This window comes from Coturnix japonica, chromosome 2, assembly GCF_054131305.1.
Source record: "Coturnix japonica strain WE chromosome 2, WE-NBRP24, whole genome shotgun sequence".
In the NCBI taxonomy this organism is placed as follows: Eukaryota; Metazoa; Chordata; class Aves; order Galliformes; family Phasianidae; genus Coturnix; species Coturnix japonica.
The window spans coordinates 59,331,239-59,351,660 of record NC_140664.1 but is presented as its reverse complement, the minus strand read 5'-3'; the positions used below and the strand labels follow the sequence as shown (position 1 = coordinate 59,351,660).

The window sequence follows — 20,422 nt, the reverse complement described above, 5'->3', positions numbered from 1 at the left end:
TACAGTAATAATTGAATATCTTTGGCATAGAAAGTGCCAGTTTGCTACTGTGGCTTGTTGTTATATCTGCAGTGAAAATAGGATGAAATTGAATCACATTAATTCCACTGAAATAATAGGGGTGCTGAGCCTTCATCAGTGATTAGGAGAGTGCAGCATTAAGATTTACAGTAGTTTAGAAATGAGTCAAAGGGTGTAGCATTTATCAGTTAGAGCAGAAGTGTGGTATTGCTGGGCTTGCTTTCTTTTTTCCTCTTTTTTTGGCAATTAAATGTAAACTGTAGTTTGCAGATAGTAGTCATTGCACTGAGCAATTGGGAGAAGGTATTTCTGGTGCTGGTAATAGATGGCTGGATGTTTCTGTGTCACAGTTCATCAGATAAGTTGAGGAGACTGCCAGCTCCAGAGATGTACAGTAGCTATTTGTTACACTTGAAGCATGCTGCTTTGCAGACATAGGCTTTAGTGGCTTGTTGCAGTCAGTGAGGAATAATGGCATTTAGGCAGTCCTAAATAAAGTTTTCTGTCTTGTACCTTTTCCTGCTACAAGTCTAATAGATTAAAGTCCTACTCGTACAAAATAACGTAGTCGTTTACTGCATAGCTGTTGTGTGCTGTTTTTTTTCAAATCTTTCTTCCCTCATCTCCACTGACTACTCTAGCAAGAGAATGCTTCTACATACATCCTAACATTGAGTTTGCAAATGCAGGGTTTTGAAGCATCAGGATAAGGTATACAAATACTTACTCTTTACTCATGTTTGTTTCTTTGGGAGATGAGTTGATTTCCTTGTGTATGATATTTACAGAGCATTCAGTGGTAAACTCCATTTAGCAAATATTAATCTATCTGCCGACGTTAGTATTCTGCTGATCCTCTAGGATGGCAGTTCAGATCCAACTTTATTTCACAAGTGGCTGACAGACTGCATTAAACCGTTTTTCTACTTAGTGTATTGACAAGTATCCACATCACTGGGAAAATCATGATTGTCAGAGAGAGGTTGAAGACTTGAGGCCAGGCCCTTCAACAAGTTATTAATTATAAGATACTGGAGCCAGTGGAGTGACAAGAAATAGTCTGTCCAAAGATGTAGTGTTGTGCACATTTCACCCTCATCAAGCATGTTTTCTGTTAGGGCCAGCACTGAGGCCTGGTGGCAATGCTCTAGAAAGGGGTAGGCTGTTGCTGCTCTTGAACTGCCCCACAACAGGCAGGGTTGTGCCTGGTTGTTAAACCCTGCAGTTGAGGGTAAAGACAGACATTAACCCTAATTTAGACTTACCTTACTGTTGCAATAATGCCAACTTGCTTTAGTTTTCATTGTCCATAGCCGCAGTGTCATATATGAAGCAGAGAAGTTTGGTGAGTAGCCTGACAAAATCTGGAGGAGGCAGGATAAGTTGCCAAGGGGACCGATTTTCTAGATGCTCACTAAAGCAAGAAATTTTGTGCTCTTTCAGAACTGGATCCCTCTGGGGAAGGGAAATGAGGCTGGAACCAGACTGGTTGCAATTGTTTCTGTATGAGAGGAGGCTTTCTGGAGCTCATTCCTGGTTCAGGTGTTTCATTCCTTGGAGCTCTGGTTGTTGCAATGGCCTTTGTTAGACTAGATGAGCCTCACTTTGTACCTATTCACAACATCACTGGAAGGATCCTCTAGCTACAGAGCACATTTTGTCAGTGGTATATTTTCTCACTCTGTCTCCCTCCTGTTTTTTCTGGTTTTTGCTCCCATTTCTGCAGGATATATCACACAGCAAGTGTATATCATCAGTGGAATTTGTGACCGGTAGATGCTATTTCTACCATCTTCCCTTCTGCAACAGGAGCTCAGCATCACTGTTGATCAGACTTCACTGCCAACATACCTGCAGTGTCTCCTCTTCAGTCTTTCTTCCTCTTAGGCACTTGGTGGGTGGCTGTCTCTAAGGTTTCACTGTGTTGGGGCAGAAATCATGTTCTTTGTTCCACATGTGTTTCCTTGCTACGTGGACAGTCTTGATTCAGGACCTGCTTCTAAACCACATCTTATGCATCAGCATGTTGAGCAATGTCAGCTATTTGTTGTTACAGCTATCTGATGCTTTCCAAGGCACGGAGTTGCAAATTGAGAACAGTGTTGTACATTAACAGAGTAGCAGATGGAGAGATCTCGCCTGAATATGCCATGAGGTTATCGTTACCTCATTACTTTTTGTGATACGTATCAATTGGAGGTTTTATTTTACATTAATATGTACAGATCTTTTGTCTTTGCTTGAGAAAGCTAGAGTGCTTTCTGCAACAGATGTAACTAATTTTGAGCCAGATTTCAGGCAACCAAAGTTTATCTCCATGCAATTTAAATCTTCAATTAGCATATTAATTCTTTATCCTAATGATGTTCCTTTATTTATTTATTTATTTATTTATTTATTTTTGAGAACTTAAAATGGCTGATTTTTGTACTGGTTTGTGAGAGAAGTAGCTAATTTACACATGATAATTTGTTAAGATTTGACTTGCAGTCACAGGACTGAGCATTTATTCTAAGGGATTTCATGTATTTCCTGCTGTAGCTAGAGAAGTGAAAATAGTGGCTTCAGATAGCAATCATAGCTAGCAAAATTGAAAAATACAACTGTTGTTTGTTTTTTTTTTTAATGTGCTTTTACTCCTTGAGACAGAAGGAACAAACACTTCCAGCATAAGTACAGCTTTCTTTGTTTTAGTTTGATCTCCACAGAAAATCCTTTCAAATATCCATCTATCTGAGGAAGTTTAAAAAACTCACTCTGATCTCTTAACTGTCATTCTGATCCCTTCAAGGGAAAGACTATGCTTAAAGCATGCGGCAGACAACTGTTAATTAATGCCATATTGGAACTGATGCTGGGGTAAATGAAGTAGTAAAAAAACGGATGAGCATATCTGTATCTGTACTGGGGGGGGAAGGGGGGCGAGGGGGGGAAGCATACCTGCTTTGTTGTTGTTAACACACTTATTAATATTGTTGGTAGCATGGCTGTGGTGTCTCCTTGAGTTTCTGTCTGCAGTGCCAGATCAGCCCAGTGCAAGTGGCATCAAGCCCACAAGGGAGCTGAGCACAAGCACTCCCTGACTCTAGCAACAAAGTCTTGACCACTGCTGAAATAATTTTTTGGCCTTGGATGAGTTTTCCTGCACAGACTGCATTGTTATTAACCAGTGCAGCACACTGTGCTTGCAGATTGCCTGCGCTAATTACTGTTCTGGCTGCCCCAAGGCACTAAACAGTTCAGAGGCTAATTGCAACCAATACAGAAATATACTGAAAATAAAAGCAGAGGATAAGAGGGACAAAGATACTGTGGAAATATAATTTTCTGTGGGTAGTTGTGTGTAAATATAAAATAAATACTGATTTTAGTTGGTTGCCATAATCAGGGGCTGGAAACAGCTTCTGTGCAGAAAGGGACAAGGCAGTAGGAAATTAGAAGTGAAGGAGGAAAAAAGGAGATACTCTAAAAGTAGAGACAAAGGAGATAAAACAGGGAGGGAGAGAGTGGTGCTGAGGCACAGCTGGGCTTGTATGATCAAGAGAGCAAACAAGAAACCTTAATGTTAAATGATGGGTGACGAAGGAGAAGGTGTTAGAAGGGGTGGGGGGGAGATAAAAACAGAAATTATGAGAGAGGGAGTAAATACTGACTGAATGAACTTGAATTCCCCAGGGTTCCCAGAAGGAATAGGTTAGAAAAGCAGCTGCCTAGGACACTCTCCTCTGTACTTACCACTTTACTCTCATCTCCTTTAGAGAGCTTAGAAGAAACTACTTATCCTCAGGACGCAGGAGTGGCTTTGTTGGAGATCTGCATTGTTCTCAGCCAGGAAATGAATGGTTGCTTAGGCTGCAAATGGTCCTGCCACACACACAAGTGCAACTCTTCTGTTCTTCAGTATCCATTCCTTCAGCATCTTTATCCTGGCTGAGATACCTTTTTTTCAACATTGTCACCACCATTAGCTCTGTATTTTTGTTAATAGTGAGCAAGAGCCTGCATACTGATCTCGTAAAAATCTGCAGCAGTGGAGGTGGTCTGCTGTTGATGTCGCCACTGCTGAAATGCACTGCCCACGACCTCACTCTCTTTGGTCTCCATAAAAGCACATGTCCATGAAATTCAGTGGGTGTAATTTTTTCTGCATCAAGGAATTCAGTGATATGCCTTTGTTTTGCACACACTTCCATGTCAGATGCTATTTTGTCAGACTGCCCCTCTGCTGCCATCTGTCACACAGCAACAAGATGTAAGAGAGTATTGGTGGGGAAGTTCAATCCTCTACTACCATACCACCAACATCTGCCTCTGACATAAGGGGGTAACGTACTATAACAGAAGGTATTACTTTCAGAGGGGCCTTTGTATTTCCAATGTAAATACACTTTATCATTAAGCACAAGTGACCAAATCGTAGGTAGTTTGTAAGTATGGAAATAAAATTGATTATGTCCATGAGATTTAGTGTCTTTTGAAGAGTAAAGGGAGATGAAAACACCACATGCACTTTTACTTTGTTTAATTTCACGTCCCTTATGTATTTTGAAAATCTAATTGGCAATGTTTTATCTTATAAACCTTTTTTGAACTGAGTGTTTTTGAATAGTATACCTAGGCATCCTACCTTTCCTTTCTCTTTTCATTGTACTTTTGTTGAATTAGCAGTCCTAGTGGTTTTGATCGTGTTGTTATAAGACAACATCTGTTGAGTACACAGTGGAAACTGCTGATGAGAATGAATTTTAGAGCGGGGTGATAGTGTGCTAGTTCCTTTTCTCATGTGATAAGTGATAAGGCAATGCTCCGCTTGTATTAGGGGATGTTCAAATGGACATTGGGAAGAATTTCTTCATGGGTATGGTGGACGGGCTGCCCAGGGCAGTGGTGGAGTTCCCGACCCTGCAGGTATTTAAGAGACGTGGACATGGCACTAATGGACATGGTTTGTGATGGAACTTGGCAGGTCAAGTTGATGGTTGGACCTAGTGACCTGAAGGTCTTTTTCAGACTATGTGGTTCCTTGGTTCTCTGAAACATGGAGTATTTGAGCATCTTCTTACTGAGGAGCTTTCTCTGCTTGTGTAGCTACTAAGCTGTAGAATGTCAGAGTACTCAGTCACAGAAGATAACCAGAGAGAATTAACTGAAAATAGGGACTGTAAATGCTCCTGAAGATGAATTGTGGACTACTTTCACATTTCTTTATATTGAGATTTTTTATTATTGCATGTTTCAAAAGCCTTCTGTCCTCACTATTAGCTTCCCTGATTCAGACGGGAGTTTCCTTGTTCTATCACTTTTCACTGTACAGTTTTGTACTGTATAAGGTTTTGAAGTGCTAGTTGAGATTAATTAGAGAAGTAGAGGTTCACTTGCTATTTTGTGGTCTGATCTTGAACTACTAAAATTATACTGGATCCTGCATCTGCTCAAGTATGTCACATAGAAATTAACTTCCTTTGCAGATATACAAGAATATCAATGAATTGATGGGAAACAGAAATGTGAGTTGACTGCCACCTATCTAAGCTTCCTCAATGTGCGAATGTTATGATGAAGCTGAAAATACACTAATGGTGTCTTTTGTTAAAGCCAGGCTGCTTCTTCTTGCTCTCTTTTGGATGCTTCTTGAGTTAAATGAATATGTTGACTAATCCTGTACAGTCTGCAAAATTTACTGTAGAAAATCCTGTTCTTATTTTTTAAGGGTGTGTATTTCGGTGTTAAAGTGCATGACAACATCCTGGTGTACTGAGGAATAATATCGTATGCTGTTACTGTGGTGAAGATATACTCATTGCCAAACAGTGAATCAAGTCGATTAATAAAAGACAGTTTGGGTAGAAAAACAATGTTTTTAAATGTCGCTTATGTTGGTTATGGGATACATGCTGAGTTAACCTCATTGAACTTTTCCCCAGGAATTGATGCGCTTACAATTGGCGGGTCATTATGCTGCTCCACCTGTGTAGTGTTAAGGTCAGTGTGTTTTTCTGATTATAAAACCCATCCATACCATTCCATTATAAATTCACTGTCATTCATAATGGAATGTGCCAAAGCTCAGAGCTCATTGCAGCTGCCCCTCGTCCATGTTTAAGATACAATGAAGCAGTTCAGCTAATTTGAGCATCTTTTCAATAACATGTCCAACCAAATTTCATTTGCAGTAATCTTTTCTTTTGTTTCTGTTTTGTTTCTGTTTTATTTCTGAACTTAAGTAACCATCTGATATCAGTGTTGTTTTAGTTTTGTGTTTTATGTGACATGCCCAATAATTCATTCAAGACATGGTAATTGTCTTAAGATCCTAGCAAGGAGGTCCTGGGAGCAGCAGGCAACTGTAACGTTTCCGTTGCATGTGTTTATGCACAGGCAAAGCACAGAATGCATCAACCAATCACCTTCACAAGGCATTTCCTGAAAGCTACAGCTTTTAACCATGAATTATTTTGGAGTCATCAAGACACAAATCAGCCATCACAGCAGACACTAATGTGTGAGCTGCAGAAATGTCTGACTGTCATTAACCACTTCTATGGGACCTATGAGATGATCTGCATGCATAAGAAAACCACTGCTGCTGTATGCATCTTCCTGCACAGCTTAGTTTTCTAAATTGCCATGCATTATCAAGGAGGGCCAGAATGTGCATTAAAGCCTATCAGTTGTTATATCTGTCACTGAAATGTTGTTATTATTGGGTTTTTTGTTTGTATGTTTCACGAGGAAATGCATGCAGCCACATAGAATCATAGAATTAGCCAGGTTGGAAAAGACCTTGACAACAACTGTGAATTTTTGTGAGAGTGTTCAACAGCACTCCTCCTTTCACCTCTCTATAGCTGTAAACTCAGTGATATTGTACACATGTACATCTAAATTTCCCCAGAAGTATGTGCTATACATCTCAAGGTGTGTTGGAGTTGGAAAGAACTGGAAAGTGTGTCTGTGTTTGAAAGAACACCACTTTTGGTGAAAAGTAATACTTGAATGTTGTAGCTTCTGAAAACTGTTCACCATCTGACACTTCATGTGCCAATAATATGAATTTGTAAATTACTGCATGATGTAAGTACGTATCAAGAGGATTTACCAGTTTTGTTCCATGACTCCAACAAGAAAAAACAAAATAAAACAGGATTTCAATTTGGCCACTGTCCAAAATTTAAATAAAATATCCCCCTGAAAGAAAAGGTTTTGTTTGTTGTAGGATAGTGTGTTCTTTCCTAAGTAAAGAGTGTTGCTTGAAAAGGGCGAAGAGGTTCGGCAGAAGATAAACCCCCTTTGCATTCCATCTTGTCCTCAGATATAAGAGGGGTTGGGGATGGCTGTGCTTCAGTTCTAAGTGATAACCAATGTGGCACTGTAAGTCCAGTCATATTCTATATACGGACTGCCACAATTATAGGTTCACCAACAGCACACTGCCCAATTCATCTAGCAGCATTTGAGGTGAGCTCTCATAAAGACTCCTAAGAAATTTGGCTGGGCCCAACAAGAAGTCTCATGGCAACAGTGTGGTTTATTAAAGCAACTGACTATCGATTCTTTTGAATTGCTGGTGATAAATGCATGTGAGATTAACCAAAAGCATGAATAACATGACTGACTGCAACGTGGAACAGCTCTATGGAGAATTCTAAGTTTCCCAGGGAAGCACTTTGTATAACTGGGTGGGCAAATCTTATTCAATTGACATTCCAATGGGTCGGTTTTGGTTTTGTAAAAGGTAAATATGCTGTTGATTTACATTCAGAATTTCCAAAGTGGACACCTGCATTGCATCTGTAGTATTTTGCAGCTTTGCCTTGTGTGACATACCCCAGTGTTGCTTTTTTGATGTGCGCAAGTATTTTGATTGTGAATTTAAATTTTTTCTCAAGATGTGGTCCGTCTCTTCAAAGCCAATAGGAAAACTGTCTGAAAATCTCCATTAGTTTGTGAGATTCTATGGGACAGAACTAATTAAAATCAATGAATGTTCAATTTGTTTAATTTTAAACAATTTACAGTGCTAGCTGCATTATTCTACAATACATAGAGAAAGCTTTGTCAAATACATTTGAGTATATTCTGTAATCGAAGTGGGATTTTAAAAACCAAAAGTGTCAGTGAGATTTTTTTTGACCTTGTAATTTCAATGAGTTCATCCTTCATGACATTAAGTTTTCAGTTCTGTATTTCTTCACTTCTTGAAGAAAGATTGCACGCTTGATGCCCCCTTTATCACTGTATAAAAAAAAAAAAAATCACAACAGATTTACTAGGAAGCTGGAAGTTTATCATACATATGTGCTTCATTTCACTTGTAATTAAACTTTATTGGACTTTGTGTGGAAAGGATGTAGTGCTATGTTAGAGTTAAGTCAAATTCTGCTCCTCCAAAGTCACTTTGATTTGGCTTCTGTTGTATTTTCATAACTGCTTGTAACCAGCCCCAACACCTGATTCTGCAGACGTGCACACATGAGTAAATTCCCTTATTTGAGTAATCAATTAAACTGGTGAGGTGCCTACAATTTGTATAGCTTGGTTTCCCAGGCTGATAAGACTCCTATGATTGCACTTTCTGTCTGCCTGTCACTTCCATAACTAATTACTTTTGAAGCCGTTGGCTAATTTCTAAGCAGAAGAGAGCAGAGTAGCTGTCTGTGCACTAATTGAGTTTCTTCAAAGTCTTGGTGGTTGGGGAGATGAAATAGAGCCATGTTGGGCAGGCAAAGGAAGGCAGAGCCCTCCTGCCACTGGTTCCAGCTGATGGGGTTATCTGGATATTGCTTGAGGTGTTGTGGCTTTTTTTTTGCAGAGAAATGGACTGAAAAATTATGGGATTTTGGTGGAGATTTGTTGGTAATGAGATTACAGCGCTGGAGGAAAATAGTTTCATTAATTCTACTGTTGGTTTGTTTTTGTTTCTGTGAATGCTCTCTCAATGAGATCCGAATGTCTTCAATACAAATAATCAGCTTCTAGTTAGAGGTTAGAAAAACAACATAGTCAACTACTGTTCACTAATATTGAGAGAACGCCTTCTGGAAACTTTGTTATGTGGTCTATTAGTTAATGTATTACAAGTGATAAACTTCCCAAATTAGTGTCCTTTCTGTTCACAGCTCTTCGACAAAAATGAATTTTTGTAGTCTTTGAGAACTGCTTACCTGTTCAAAAGCCAAATTTTAACCTCTCTGACATTCCAATTTTACAAGTCCAAGTTATGTATAAAATTTTATGTTGAATGGCATCTTGTAGTACAAGAAATGCTATTAATTTCAACAGACCAGCCAGAGACCAAACACCTCTCAATTGATTTGTACAAAGAATTGGACACTAGACAATTTTCGTGGTCCTAATCAGAATGGAACTAGGTCCTACAGCAAGAATTTCAGTGAGATGTGATTGTTACTGTGACTCCTATGACGGGCTGTGTGATTGTCAATCTTTCATTCAGAACTTAAGTTTATGACCAGCATAGATGAATAGTTTTCTGATTTGCCTAATTCCACAGGTTCTTATGAATACTATTTAAAATTTAGCCTTTCATTGCATTGCATTGGAAGGTAATCCTCAATGGATTTAGAGCACTTCATTGACAGAGAGGTTGTTACTAGAAAAGTAAGTTCAAAAATTTTTGTTCACTTATTTTTAAAAGTGCAGCCTTACAAACTGTAATTCTCAAGGAACCAATGGCATCAAAAATGCTGTTAACTCAAGCTAAAGGTACTCATTAATGTGAGATGAAGATATGGCTTGAACCTTTTTCAAGAACATTTATATGCTTGTGTCTGTCAGTGAGTAGAATTTGACTTCTTTTGGTCTATGTCACCAATGTTCTCATCTGAAAACTTTCCTGAGGTCTTAAGAACACAAAGAATTTGAATTAGGGTAAAAAGAAAAATGAAATTAGACCCTGCCACAAAAATGTGAACAGATATATTCCCATGCACAAAATTTTGTGATACAGCAGGTTTTGAGTTTAATTTGATTGGAAGCAACATCAAGCACACTCAGTGAAGGTCTGGAGATAGCATAATGCGGGATCTATTTGGCCAGTTGATTTCCAAATGTCAGGAAATATTCCAGGCTTCACTGAAAGGTGGAAGACAGAGCTGAGGGCATGCCCAGTAAGCTGGTGTCTGGTTTGTTATTGTCTGTGGATCAAAGAAGTGGTTGATGGAGGTGTTAGAACCCAGCAGTCTTCTCAGACCTACCTGCCTCTGCCCTGCCTCTCTGCCCTAGGGGATTAAGATGCTGACATTTCAAAACTCTTTCCTCTTAAAAAGAAATGAAGATGTGGGTTAGAATCATGACAGAGTGTACAGGCAATGAATGAACTGAGATTTAGAATGCTCTCTGCTGTGGTGCAGGGAGTCTGCAACTGTGGTCTTCTGGAAGGAACCATGAATGAAGAGAGTTGCTTGCCAGCCCTCCTGTTTTTGTATTCAACATCCCTACATGGAAACCAGTGTCTGTCTTATGCCTGTACAGCATCTAGTGACTTCTTCACTGTCCCACCCTGTCTAGGAGTGAGAAAAAGATGATAATATTATTGAGTGAGGAAGAGGAGAGATACTCTGAGAATTGCTAGAGAAGAAAGAGAAGAATACAGGAAAGACACGTAGTTATCTATGGACATGGCAGGGACCTTGCTGGCAGCCTAGAGTCATGGGAGAGAGGAGGGAAGGGAAGGTCTTTAGACTTTTTGTAGTGAATTGTGCTTACTATGTATGTAGGGATTTTGCAGCTAATGGCAGCGATGGATACTTTGAGACACATGAATGGATCCATCCCTTTGTGTTGTGCAAAGTGGACATAAAGAGGAAAGTATCAGTGGTGAAAACAGTATGGTAGGTGCAAGCTTTGTAGGATAAATCCTTCTTCAGTATGTGTCCACACAAACCTTTGGTGTGCAAAGATTCATGCTTGTGTCTGAATGGGGGCTAATCAATATTACAAACTTAAAATATCTGGGCTTAGTTGCTTATTGTTACCTTTTTTTTTTTTATGTGTGTGAGTTTTACAAACAATCTGTTGTGCCTAGGATTGAAAAAAATGCATTTGACTTAGTTCTCTTTTTGTTTGTTTACTTCTTCTCTCTGGTAGCAGTATGCAGTACAAAAATCGCACAAGCTTTTTTTTTTTTTTTTTTTTAGTGAACACTAAGATATAGAAGATAGCATAGAAGATATACTATTGCCCTGATGTCAGAGGATGTTGAGATTTTACACACCGTAAGAAGTTAGGACTCTTTTCAGCAAAAAGGTTTTTGGAAGAGTCTTTGGACTCTGTGGAGTTGGGTAATGTGGGGCCAATTCTAAGCAGAGAGTTGATTGTAGCTGACAGTTCTGGGAAACGCTGTATATTAAGGGATATCCTTCCATGGCTCATATTTACTCTGTATCATTTCCTTCATATTTTTAGTATGTGCTTTTAATCTGCCTAATGATTTCTATTTCGCCTGCCTAAATGTATTTAGAAGATACATTTTCTGACACTCTCAGAAATGCTTGGTTATTTATGTCTTTCATTAGAAAATTATAGAGTTCAAAATGATTATACATAGATCTCACCATCTGACTTAACCTGGATCTCACCAGTCACAGGCTCTCTGAACAGTTGAAGAGAGGGGGAGCTGGATAATCCTAGAGAAAGCCTTGTTTGGTCTCAGTCTTTTTTGGGAGGTGCCCTGTCTCTTGCTTCTGCCTATACAGAAAGTCCTAGGAACTTGCATCCCTGAATTAGTGACTTCATTTGGAACTGGGTGAATCTGGGCCACCGTGAGTGCTGTTAAAGACAGCAGTGTTTTGCATGGGGGACGTACTGGAAGAAATGAAGCTACCGGTTATTAAAGTCCCTCAGGTAAATTGTTGTTATTGTGTGTGGAACCTGAAGCAGGGTGGTTAGCTGCTTGGTGCTCTCAGTATGAATACCAGTTGCTCATTTCATAGAGGAACAGCAATTTCATCCTTCAGAGGGGAGCCATATCCTTGTTCTTACCTCTTCCCTCTTGAGCCTCTGTGGAGTAAACAGAGTTCCAGGGGGACCAGTGAAATCCATCTGGATCTGATGGGAAGAGTGATTGGACTTCAAAAAATTACCTCTTGTGAGACACACAGACTCTTTTGGGCAGCTCTCTGCTGAGGTTGTGCTTCTTTACTTCAAATAGCAAATCAAACAAACTACCTGGTACTGAATGATGATCATGTGTTTTTGTTTTTTTTTTACCTGAAGTGATTATTGTATACAAATATTGTCCTTGTGTTTAAAAAGATGAGAAGTGATGTTTAGTCTTTGGCATTGCTGTCACTAGGGCTGTGGCGGTGAAGCTGGAGTTGGTGGACACGGGGATGTCTGTTAGGAAGGGACTGTGTTCCCCTACCAGGTGAGTGCTTCATCTTTCCCCTGGAAAGAGACAGTCCCTGTGCTTCATTTGTGTTATCCCTTAGCAGTGTAGTGGCACTTTCCTGCCTTCTGCTGGTATTTAAAACCAAGCCAAAATACAGATTTCCTGTTCTGTGTGTCATAAAGCACCAGCAAAAGCTAGCACTGTGCACTTCAGAGTATTTGATAATAGCATGTGAGCAGATTCTAATATTCTTTCTTTCATCTTGTAGTGTGAAAGGAACAGTGATGCTGTGCAGTGTTATCATGGTTTAAAATGTTACTTTATTGACCCTTTTATTAGTTCCTTGCAGTTGTCTCTTTGAGTTTTTATATCGAGGCCCTGCTGCATGTCTAACTGTTGTTTCATACCCGAATATGTATTTTACTAATGTTGGCAATAATTTTGGATCACTTTTCTCTAATCCATAAATCTGATGGCTGCTTCTCATTCCTTGCTGTGCCAGTTGGCTAAAATGATACTGCTTTCATGCTAAGAATTTGAGAGAAATGAATAAATTAATTTTCTTCTTTGCTGCATTCTGTTGCAGAAACTTCCCAGTGCTTTTTGTAGTGAACTGTGTCTGGGTTATCACTGTGTCTTTATAAACTTGTGGAATGCTATTGTTAATTGCTTCTAGTGAGACAGAAGTAGTTTACATTGTAGAGGCTTGGAGTGATCTCATCAAACAACAGTGAAATGCTATTTTTACAGAGAATCTTGTTTGGTTATACAGCGCAAATCTTAATTCTTAGAATCATTTAATTGGAAATACAGTGTGTCTGCCTTTCAACACACTTTCCTGAGTTCACTGGACAGCACTCCTTTTGTACTTCTTCCAGAAAGAGAAGAGATAAAGCATTATTATTTTTTTTCCTTTTTCTGAACTCAAGTTTTCTGCCTTTGGTTATATTGCCATGTAGTTCCATGTCCATCCACTTGTGCCCAGGAGATTGCTTAAGTGCTCTCAGGAAATGTGGACTGCTCTTAATTTTTGGGTGTAGTTACTAGACGTGTTCTGTAGATGCTAAGAGTACCTCTGGCTCTGTACTGCCAGATCTTGCTGCAGTGACTAATACACCTACATGGAGAATCAATCCCGCACACCAGCATCAAACCTTGCCAGTCTGACCTCAGGGCCAGTTCTTTCATTTTGATTCAGATTTTCACAATGATTTGCACATCACTGAAGCAGAGTTAAATGGAAGAGGATGCATTAACATAGCAGTAAAGCTAGACTGGAAATGCACAAATGTCAGGAAATGGAAAAATGAACTACCTATTAATGTCCATTTGAACCACTACAGATGTATAATGGCTTAGATTTCCAATTAGTGTTTATTATAACCATAAATATATATACAGTATGCCAAAGATGTGCAATATTAAGACAAATGTTCTTTGATGTTATTGCAGCATGAATCTCTTTGAGACATTTGTAACCTCCTTCATTTTAGTCGCCCCAAGAGCAGCAGTTTCATCTGTACACTCTGTAATACCATGCAGAAAAATGGTTCTTGTTAGACTTGTGGGAGCCTGTAACACTGTCGTGCTATTAAGTAATTCCTTTGGAGCTCTGAGAAATCATTCCTGTGCCTCTCAAGTAAAGGGTCTGATCCTGAAATGTTCTCTGGGCTGTCCAGATCCTATTGTTTTGCAGTAGTCTCCAATCTCAGGGTTGATTGTACTGTACCTGTGGTGATGGGAAATGCCAGTGTTCCTCATAAGGAGGAATTCATTATCAATTTTTCACTCTTCCATCCAACAGAGCTGAGTTTCCCATCACACAGGAGTTGCCTGCAAAAAACTGTGGAGAAAGCCCTTTCGGCAGGCTCAGCTTGAAGATAAAGATCTGCGCCTCCTTATAGGCGGTGCTACTTTTCTGCTTGACTTCCTGGCTTGGTATTGAGGTATTACTCTGTATGTTCACACCTGAGCTACAGCTTGAGCCTTAAAATCATTTTTAAAATTGACCACCCAATTGAATCTTTAATAGAGATTGATACTATCTTATATTTCTGTTAGTGCAATATCCACCTTGATACAAGTGAACTTACTTCAAGAGTTTTGCTGTCATAATTTTTTTCTTTGACCAGCCTGCTCTAAATTTCTACTTCTGTGTCTGTCTTACAAAACACATAACCTTTTACTTGTAATTTGCAAAATATATCAGGAGAACCTTCATCTCCAGAGGAGAAACAAGGAAACAGGGAAGTGCATGACCAGTTTGCTCATGACATCAGACTTAGCAACAGTCTTGTAAAACTTTCTGACAGGCGAATGTGCTATGTCCCAGGCTTCCCACCATACAAAGCTGCCCTTGGAATCCTGGTTTCAGGGTTGCTTGCAGACATCTGCATGTCTTCACGTCCCTTAGTTAGAGCCCTTTGTCAGCTGACTAATAGCACCTCCTTATTTCCTGTAGTTTCCTCTTTTGCTAGTACTCCAGTGACCACCTGTGTTTCAGCCATATCAATATCTTTTGTATGGACAGTAAAAGACTATCATACCACAATCCTGACCTGCAGAGACAGAGCTGCTCTGTCAAAGCAGTAGTAGTGAGTAACTAGTTATGAGTCAGTGTATCTGAAAGGCAGTTCTGAAATATCTAAGAAGCGAACAGAGCTGGCGCCTTGCAGACCCTGAGTTGGGGTCTATCTTTATATTGCTAAGGCATCATGTATCCTTCTGGCATAATAATCCCAAATAATAACATTCTCACCTCCTCAGGCAGAAAGCACTCTAGCTCTCCAGTAGAAGCTATGTAGCAGCTCTGAGTCCTTCAGAGTAATTTGCTGTAAAGATTATTCTGATCTCTGGGAGATGGAATTTTCTGGGTGCCATTTTCTGGGGGAGTGGAGGAAGGGCAGCACTTGCAACAGCTCTGCTGCGCAGTGCCAAACGGAAATGGGGCACATAGAGCTGTAAGTATGAAAGGGAAGTAAATATGGAAGTACATGGAAGTAATATTTCTGAAGTATTTACTGATCTTAAGTTTTCTGTTCATGCATTTTTTGAGATCAGTATTATTTACAGATCTTGTCTGTCATTTCCTTTGACTTCACCTTTCTTCTTTCGCTTGTTAGGGGAAGTTGCATTTCTGTGAAAGAATAACTTCCTAAAATTTGTTTTTATCTGATGTTTGAAAGATGGAGTTAGTATTGTAAATAAGAGGCAGGTTCTGTCCACAGATAATTCTCAAAAAATCTCATTTTAGTAGGATTTTACAGAGTTAGTTTTATTAGCACATTGATATTTTTGTCTAAATACTTGTTGCTAAGCTGTCTGTACATGAAAGGACTCTTTCTGATATGAAAAATAAATTTAATTAGTGAATTAATTGGAGGAAATTCTAACTTACCCTAGCTTAGCTGATAGCAGTAGGAAATCTATGTGTTATCCAACAGTGGTTATATTAATTCTGTGCTTTGACTTGATATTAATTTTAAAAAATCTCTATTAGCTGGTTTTTCATAATCTTAGTTGTGATGGTGAATGGAGTAATATCCAGCTGGTGACTGCTCAAGAACAGTGTTGTCCAGCAGTCAGTATTATGGCCTGTCCTATTTAATATCTTTATTGATGACCTGGACAAGGGGATTGAGTTCACTCTCAGTAAGCTGGCAGATGACACTAAATACCTGCTCAAGGGTAGGAAGGCCCTTCAAAGGGATATGGACAAGCTGGATCACTGGCCTCAGTCCAGTGGGATGAAGTTCAACAAGACTAAGTGTCAGGTTCTGGACTTTGATCACAACAACCAGTGTTATGCCTGTAGTATTCTCAGGTAGCCAAGAAAGCCGATGGCATCCTGGCTTGCATCAGAAATAGTGTTACCAGGAGGAACAGGGAGGTGATTGTCCCCCTGTACTCAACACTGGTAAGGCTGAGTCTTGAGTAGTGTGTTAGGTTTTGGGCCCCACACTACGAGTAAGACATTGAGGGGTCTGAAGCACAGGTCTTATGAGGAGTGACTGAGGGAACTGGGATTTATTAGTTTGGTGGAGAGGAGGCTCAGGGGAGACCTTATTGCTCTCTACAACTACTTGGAAAGGATGTTGTTGTGAGATGGGGGTCAGCTTCTTCTCTGGTGTAACTAGTGACAAGCATGGTGAAAAATGTCTTCCTAATTTACTTTCAGTAATTTAGCTTTATAATTTACATTGTACACTGTATAATAAAAATGAGAATGTAGCTGTGTTCTTTTTGTTGTTGTTGTTGTTGTTGTTGTTGTTGCTGTTACGGTCGGTATATGTGATGGACCATATTGCTTCCACAAGGAGCAGAGAGGATCTTTCTTTAATTTTTTTAAAGCCTTTTTTTTTTGTGATTAGTACACTGTCACCAGTGCTTTGGGTCTGCTTGCGCATTTTACAGACACAGATATTAGAGTTGCATGTTAAAGCTGAAAAACTGGCAATTACATGTGGAATAATTATTTGCCCTGATCTTTGTTCTACTTTACTCATACAGCCACGCATGTATGGTATTATTTATAATAAATGCATGACATCTCATCATGCACCATGATGCACTTTGTGCGAGTCACTCAGCTTGTCTCAAGAGAGGAGGGTAGATTGGAATTTAAATACTTTTTTGACTGCTGACACAATGACTGCTCTGAAGCAACCTCCTCCATTCCCATTATTTGGCTGGTATATTCTTAAATCCCTACCAGAGAGGATAGACATTGTATTCACAGTCTACTGAAAATTAAAATTAAAAAAAAATAATAAAAAAAATAGAGAGAGAGAGAATAGCGTGAGAAGCATCAGCTATAATGAAAGACACTGCAACACTTAGTTTGTATTTACACTTCAGTGAAAGCATCTTTATTTTGGTATGAGGGATTAGGGCACAAACTCCTCCAGTTTGGAGATGGGAAGAGAAGTTCTTAATCATCTAATCTAAACCAAACAGGCAAATTTAGTGACTGTGCTTTAATAAAGATTTCTCTGCAGATGTAACAAGAATTACTGAGGAGAGGAACTGACTCCACGAGTCAAAAGTAGAAAGCCAGCCTCCTGGTTCTAAAGAGAACGACTACCTAGCAGACTAATAGTCACAATGTCTGTGTCTAAATGTGTGCATTAACTTCAAGGAAGACAACTGCTATTGTTTTCCTCACACACTGCCAATTGCAGCTGGGCTTGGCAGTGTACGGCTTACTTTTGCACTTGTTTTCATGGCAAGAGTTAAAGAGTAGAAGTTGGAGTAGCAATATCTTTTTCCTGCTAAACTTTTTTCTGCCACATATCAGTGCCAAGTGCTTCTCTCTTAACCTCTGATGTGCTGCTTTCCATAAACTTTGACATAACTGAAATATGAATTATACTGCAAATACTCCTCTCTCTTTTTTTCTCTACAGAATCTTTACCAAAACAGGTTCCTGGGCCTGGCAGCCATGGCATCACCATCTAGGAACTCACAAAATCGGCGCCGGTGCAAAGAGCCGCTCAGATACAGCTATAACCCTGACCAGTTTCATAACATGGACATCAGGAACAATTCCCATGAGTCAGTCACCATTCCTAGGTCGACCAGTGACACGGACCTTGTCACTTCAGACAGCCGATCTACCCTAATGGTCAGCAGCTCCTACTATTCCATTGGGCACTCACAGGACCTAGTGATATACTGGGATATAAAGGAAGAAGTGGATGCAGGGGACTGGATTGGCATGTATCTCATAGGTAGGTCCCTCTTACACCTTCCCATTTGCTTTTCTTGTTGCATTTATTGGTTTTAAATGTTAGAGTATTATGGGCTAATGATTATAAAGACCTAATACAGCTCCACTGAATGTAATCTCAAAGTGGGTTTGTATACTACAAGATTTCTTTGGCTACTGAGTTGCTAGTTGTAGTCCCAACTCCGACTCTCTGCAACAGAGATATGACAATCCTTTCTATTGGCAATTTCTTGAAATTTCAAAGCACATCATTTTTAAAGCCACTTAAATATTGTGCAAATGCCTCCTGTGCAAAGAATGCATGGTGTTTTCAGGGTTTCCTCTTGCAAGTCCTTGAGTAATTTGTAACAGATGAGAGATTTTAGAAGTCCAGAATATGAATAATTAAAAAAACCTGTGAAGCAGTATGCCTTTTCCTATACAGTCAAAAGGGTATTTTTTTAATAATAATTATAGACTGAGGCAGACTGAAGTTGTGTCCTAGAGGACTTTTTTTTTCTTTCACACTTTGGAGTTTGTATTCAGCCATTAGCACATTTTTGACATCTCCATCTGTTTAAAGCCTAGCTCCACATAAGAGTAATAAGAGATGGTTTTAATGGACTTTTACCTAATTGTTTCACTTTGATATAAAATAAGCATTTTGACCTGATTTGATTCCTATGGAAGTAGTCAGTCCTGCTGCCTAGACTGAAATCTGTGTTAATTCTTTGCCATCTGATAAGTTTTAAGCACAATGGATTAGTTTCAGACATATTCCCCTATGTATTAGAGGTCTTAATATGAAGTTCTAAATGTTTGTGCATTTGTAAATTTGTCAAAATCTGTAAATTGTGCATTACACAGAGGGAAATGTTGATCAGGTGCTGCCCTTACCTGTTTGGATGAGCCTGCAAAGCACTAAGCAAGCATTTTACTTCCAGTAACAATGCTGTATCTTGCACAGACAGCAGGCTAAGCAGATAAGGTTATGAGTTGGGCAATAATGTATATTGTTTAAACACTTCAGTGGATAAGATCAAAAACATTCACATCTTGCGCTGAGGATGTTGGGAACAATGATGTTGGCAGTATACAAGATGTGAGAAGGAACTAGTGAGACTGAAGCAGATTTGGCAGCATAGTGGTTGATACTGGAAATGGAGTTCATTGTATTGGTGGGACTTGGAGACGGAGAATACGAGGATGGCCTAGGACATGGAGGGAAAGGAGTGAGGTACGTAGGAAGCCAGGCTTTAGTACTTCTTCCCATGAGTAACTGCATAAAATAACCTGTTTTGAAAATCAATGAAAGTAGGAGTCTGGAGTTTAAATATTTCAGGAAAAACAAACAAACAAAAACCAGACTGGATTACAGATGCATTGAAAGCAGTTTGGTTTGTTGGTCTTAGCAATTACTTCTGTTTACAGTTAAGATTGCAGATGAAAAGATGCAGCAACTCCCGTTTCTAGGCACTGTGACTATTCTGCAGTAGTGCAAACAACTCATGAAGAACTGTATTGCTCCTGTAAAAAGAGGAAAAGAGCAACTTCTGGTGGTCTGGAGTCAACAGAAAGTTCACAGAGCTGTTGCATGTTGGATGAAGTCATTAAGACAGGCTTTTGAGTTCAAATGATTGTTTCAAGGGCTATTAAGGTACATCCATCTGATTAACTTCAATTTTTTTTGACAGGTAACCTGAATACATAGAGGGTTAACTGTGAAATGAAAAACTCTCCCTGATAGTCCTTCATACTTTACTTAATCAACAAGGATGTTGCCCCAAGCACCCCGATAAACTAGAAGTATAAGTTGTGAAATGCATCCTTGCACCTACTGGCAGAGTGCCTGATGCTAATGGAAAGAATCAGTGGCTCATTCTGATGAATGCTGCTGCCAATTGAAAAATGTTTACTGTTTTTATTCCCCAATAAATGAACCATTGACCCTCAGTTTCTTTGGAGGTGTATTGTCCCCATCCTCTCAGGTTCCCAATCTAAATACTCAAGGAGATAGCAGACAGGAACACCTTAATTTCTTTTACTGTTTCCACTCTTTTCTCTCCTTCCTTTCCAAAACCTAACATGAGGTGGGATTTACTTTTCTGGTTACTATGAAGAGTGTGGTAGACTGTGAAAATCACTTGATTTTTTGGTACTGATGTGATGTGAACAAATCTTGAAGCCCAGGCAAGTGATCGGTGCAGTGACTGTATCTATCCATTTATGATACAGAGCAATTCTAGAGGAATGGATCTCTAGAAGCAATCAGCTATTGAATTCATTTCAAAGGGTCTGTCTTTAGAGCAGCTTCAGTCTAGTCAAGTAGTAGTTATGGTGCAACT

The 20,422-nt window shown here is 39.4% G+C and overlaps 1 protein-coding gene across 37 annotated transcripts in view; it reads left to right on the top strand.

The window, feature by feature from the left end:
* HECW1 (HECT, C2 and WW domain containing E3 ubiquitin protein ligase 1) overlaps positions 1-20,422 on the top strand; it is a 216,469-nt gene that overhangs the window by 52,560 nt on the left and 143,487 nt on the right. For 26 of the 37 annotated variants that reach the window (XR_014943461.1, XR_004306356.2, XR_004306357.2 and 23 more), the window contains one exon: positions 17,775-18,099. Coding sequence is in view for 33 of the 37 variants with exons in the window: in XM_085539876.1 (XP_085396002.1) it covers positions 17,775-18,099 (325 nt within the window). In the remaining 4 variants the exon portion in view is untranslated. Of the gene's footprint in view, positions 1-5,489; positions 5,529-5,945; positions 6,004-12,334; positions 12,407-17,774; positions 18,100-20,422 lie in introns of those variants that run through there. The other 11 variants (XM_032442997.2, XM_032442996.2, XM_085539855.1 and 8 more) reach the window with 4 other exon arrangements.